At 38.5% G+C, this 2,665-nt stretch overlaps 1 protein-coding gene across 1 annotated transcript in view; it reads right to left on the reverse strand.

Annotated features, from left to right (window-relative positions):
• LOC106867292 (aryl hydrocarbon receptor) overlaps positions 1-2,665 on the reverse strand; it is a 286,257-nt gene that overhangs the window by 30,146 nt on the left and 253,446 nt on the right. The window contains exon 3 of the mRNA XM_052975386.1: positions 2,065-2,162. Coding sequence (XP_052831346.1) covers positions 2,065-2,162 — 98 coding nt within the window. The remainder of the gene's footprint in view (positions 1-2,064; positions 2,163-2,665) is intronic.

The raw sequence follows: 2,665 nt of genomic DNA on the forward strand, positions 1-2,665 counted from the left end.
TATATATACATACATATATGCTGTAGCACACAAATGGATTGCTTCTTCTGTTACCATTTCCAAAGAAAAGGAAGCAACAGCCATTGAAGTCATTGTCCACATGCCACCACCATGAAAGGGAAGAAACGGACAAAAACAGTCAGGCAAGCAGACGGACAGGACAAGCGGACAGATAGCATTCACTTAACAAACGCAAAAAAGGGGGGGGGGGAAGAAAAAAGAAAGAAAGGAAGAAAATGACCAAAGTCAAAGCAAACCAATAATCAATTTGCCTCTTTCTTCACAGCAGCACGAAAGACCAACCACAGAAAAACCCTTAGCTGAAGAATTCCTAACTCCCTTACCACCCACTTTCTATCCCCTTTTTTGCTTTTTTTTTCCTTCTTGTTGATATTTATTTTTATTTTTCTTCTTCTTCTTCCTGTTTAGGGTCTTTTATTTTTTTTTATTATTTATTTTTGCTTGTTTTCTCTGCTATTTCTTCCTTTTGAATTCTTTTATTATTTCCTTTTTCGTCTTCCTTTTTCTTCTTTAGTCCTCTGCTTCTTTTTTCATCTTCTTCATCTTTTTTTTCTTCTTTGTCCTCCACCCACTCTTCCTTCCTTCCTTTGCAATGCATTTAACTTCTTCTCAGCCCTTCTTCTGTTCCATTGTTCTTCCTTTTCCCTTTCCTTTCCTATTTTTATTCCCCCCCTCTTCTCTTTGCAAAGCATTTACTAACCAATAATGCATCAGCACCACCAAAGTTTCAGGCGTCACGATCACAGTTTGAGCAGAATTCACAATCTTGTAACAAGGATTCAGTTAAGCTGAAGTGCATGTGTAAAATCAATGTGACTGGTTTGTATGTGCATGTGTGAGTGTGTGTGTGTGTGTGTGTGTGTGTGTGTGCATGCATGTGTATATACATTTAACTGTGTGTGTGCAGTTATATGCATCTATTTGTTTCTTCATTAAAAACATAAATACCTGAATCTATGTATACACAAACACATGCGAATAATAACTTAATCACCATCCTCTATACATGCAGAAACACACACACACACACACACATACAGCTACCTTCACACTCACACTCACACAATCACCTTCACACACGTGTGTTGAACCCAATTAGAAACGCATCTAATATTTTCATATTTTCCTGTCAAAAACCCTGAGGGCCAGATACAGGTCAACATGTCAACCCCTCCAGGTGGACATCCACAAAAGCCGTTTCAGATCAAATCTGTGGAATCTCTGACAATGTGAGAAATCTCGATGATTCTTTGTTGTTTGTTGTTGTTGTTAGCTTGAGGTCAGTTTTGACTGAAATCAGAAGTCTTTGATACAGCGTGACAGGAATAACACATGATGGTCATGTTTGGGATTCAAATAGTTATTTGACCAGGAATGACCTGTAGATAAACAGCAACACAAACGTTAGCACCACCACCACCACCACCAACAACAACAACAACAACAACAGCAACAGCAACAGCAACAACAACTATATATCATGAACACCAATCTAACACATGCACCTTCACACATTTCATCAACTGGCTAGAAATAACAGCTAATTCTACTTTAAAACTCTCCATCTAAATCGATGTCCACATGGAAAAAGAAATATGGAACAAATATGTCACCCTCGACATCAATGGTTCGCAAACTAAACAAATACCGGGTTTCCACCACAAAAATATTGTTGAATATTGTTCTACATCTTTCAGACTCTTTACTAAGGGAATGGCAGAACTGAGTTGGCATTCATATAACTCTTCTTTCTTCATCGGTGGTTGATGGACAAGATTAAAAAACTTCAAAAACCACCCCAGTCTTATTATGCATGGTGAGATGTTGTTGGCCCATCCTTTTCTAACGTTCACAGAGCTACCTCCAGGCATAGGAGAGTCACTGCGAAAGAGACAAAAGACAGGATGGTCTGTCATGGCTGGAATGCATTTGGTTATAGATCAACTTGACAAGGCTGACCTTCAGCTAAAGTACACCTACTAATACAACAACAACAACAACAACAACAAAAACTGCAAGGACAGCAACAACATCAACACCTACCTGTAAAATACTGTCTCCTTCTGAAAAGCCAGGCTCTGGGAAGAGGTGTGACCGGTTCAATAAATGGCTCTCTATGGAATAACGGTCAGGTAACACTGCTGAAATATCCAGAAAAAAGAAAATTTACACACATATATATATATCTGCACACACACACACACTTGTATACATACATACCTATACGGACATGCATACGTATATGTGTGTGTGTGTGTGTGTGTGTGTGCGTGTAGGAGTGTATGTGGGGATGGATGAATGGATAGATAAAAAGAGAGAGGGAGAGACAGGCAGATATACAAGTATTGAAGAGTAGATGTTGAACAAATATCTCTTGAGATGTTTGTTTAGCATCAAGTTATGGACACTGTCATGTCACTTTGACCATCAAAACTGTTGTGAGCCAGATTGCCTCCGATTGGAAACCTGCAACTGATTGTCACTTAAAATGGGGTTTCTATCATAGAACAGTCTCAGGCAGGTTGGTATCAAAATGCTTAAGGCCCTTTCATGCCAACATGTGGAGACCCCATCACTCTCCTTTATACACACACATATGTATGTATGTATATATATATATATATATATATATATATATATATAT

Source organism: Octopus bimaculoides, chromosome 21, assembly GCF_001194135.2.
Source record: "Octopus bimaculoides isolate UCB-OBI-ISO-001 chromosome 21, ASM119413v2, whole genome shotgun sequence".
NCBI classification, from domain to species: Eukaryota; Metazoa; Mollusca; class Cephalopoda; order Octopoda; family Octopodidae; genus Octopus; species Octopus bimaculoides.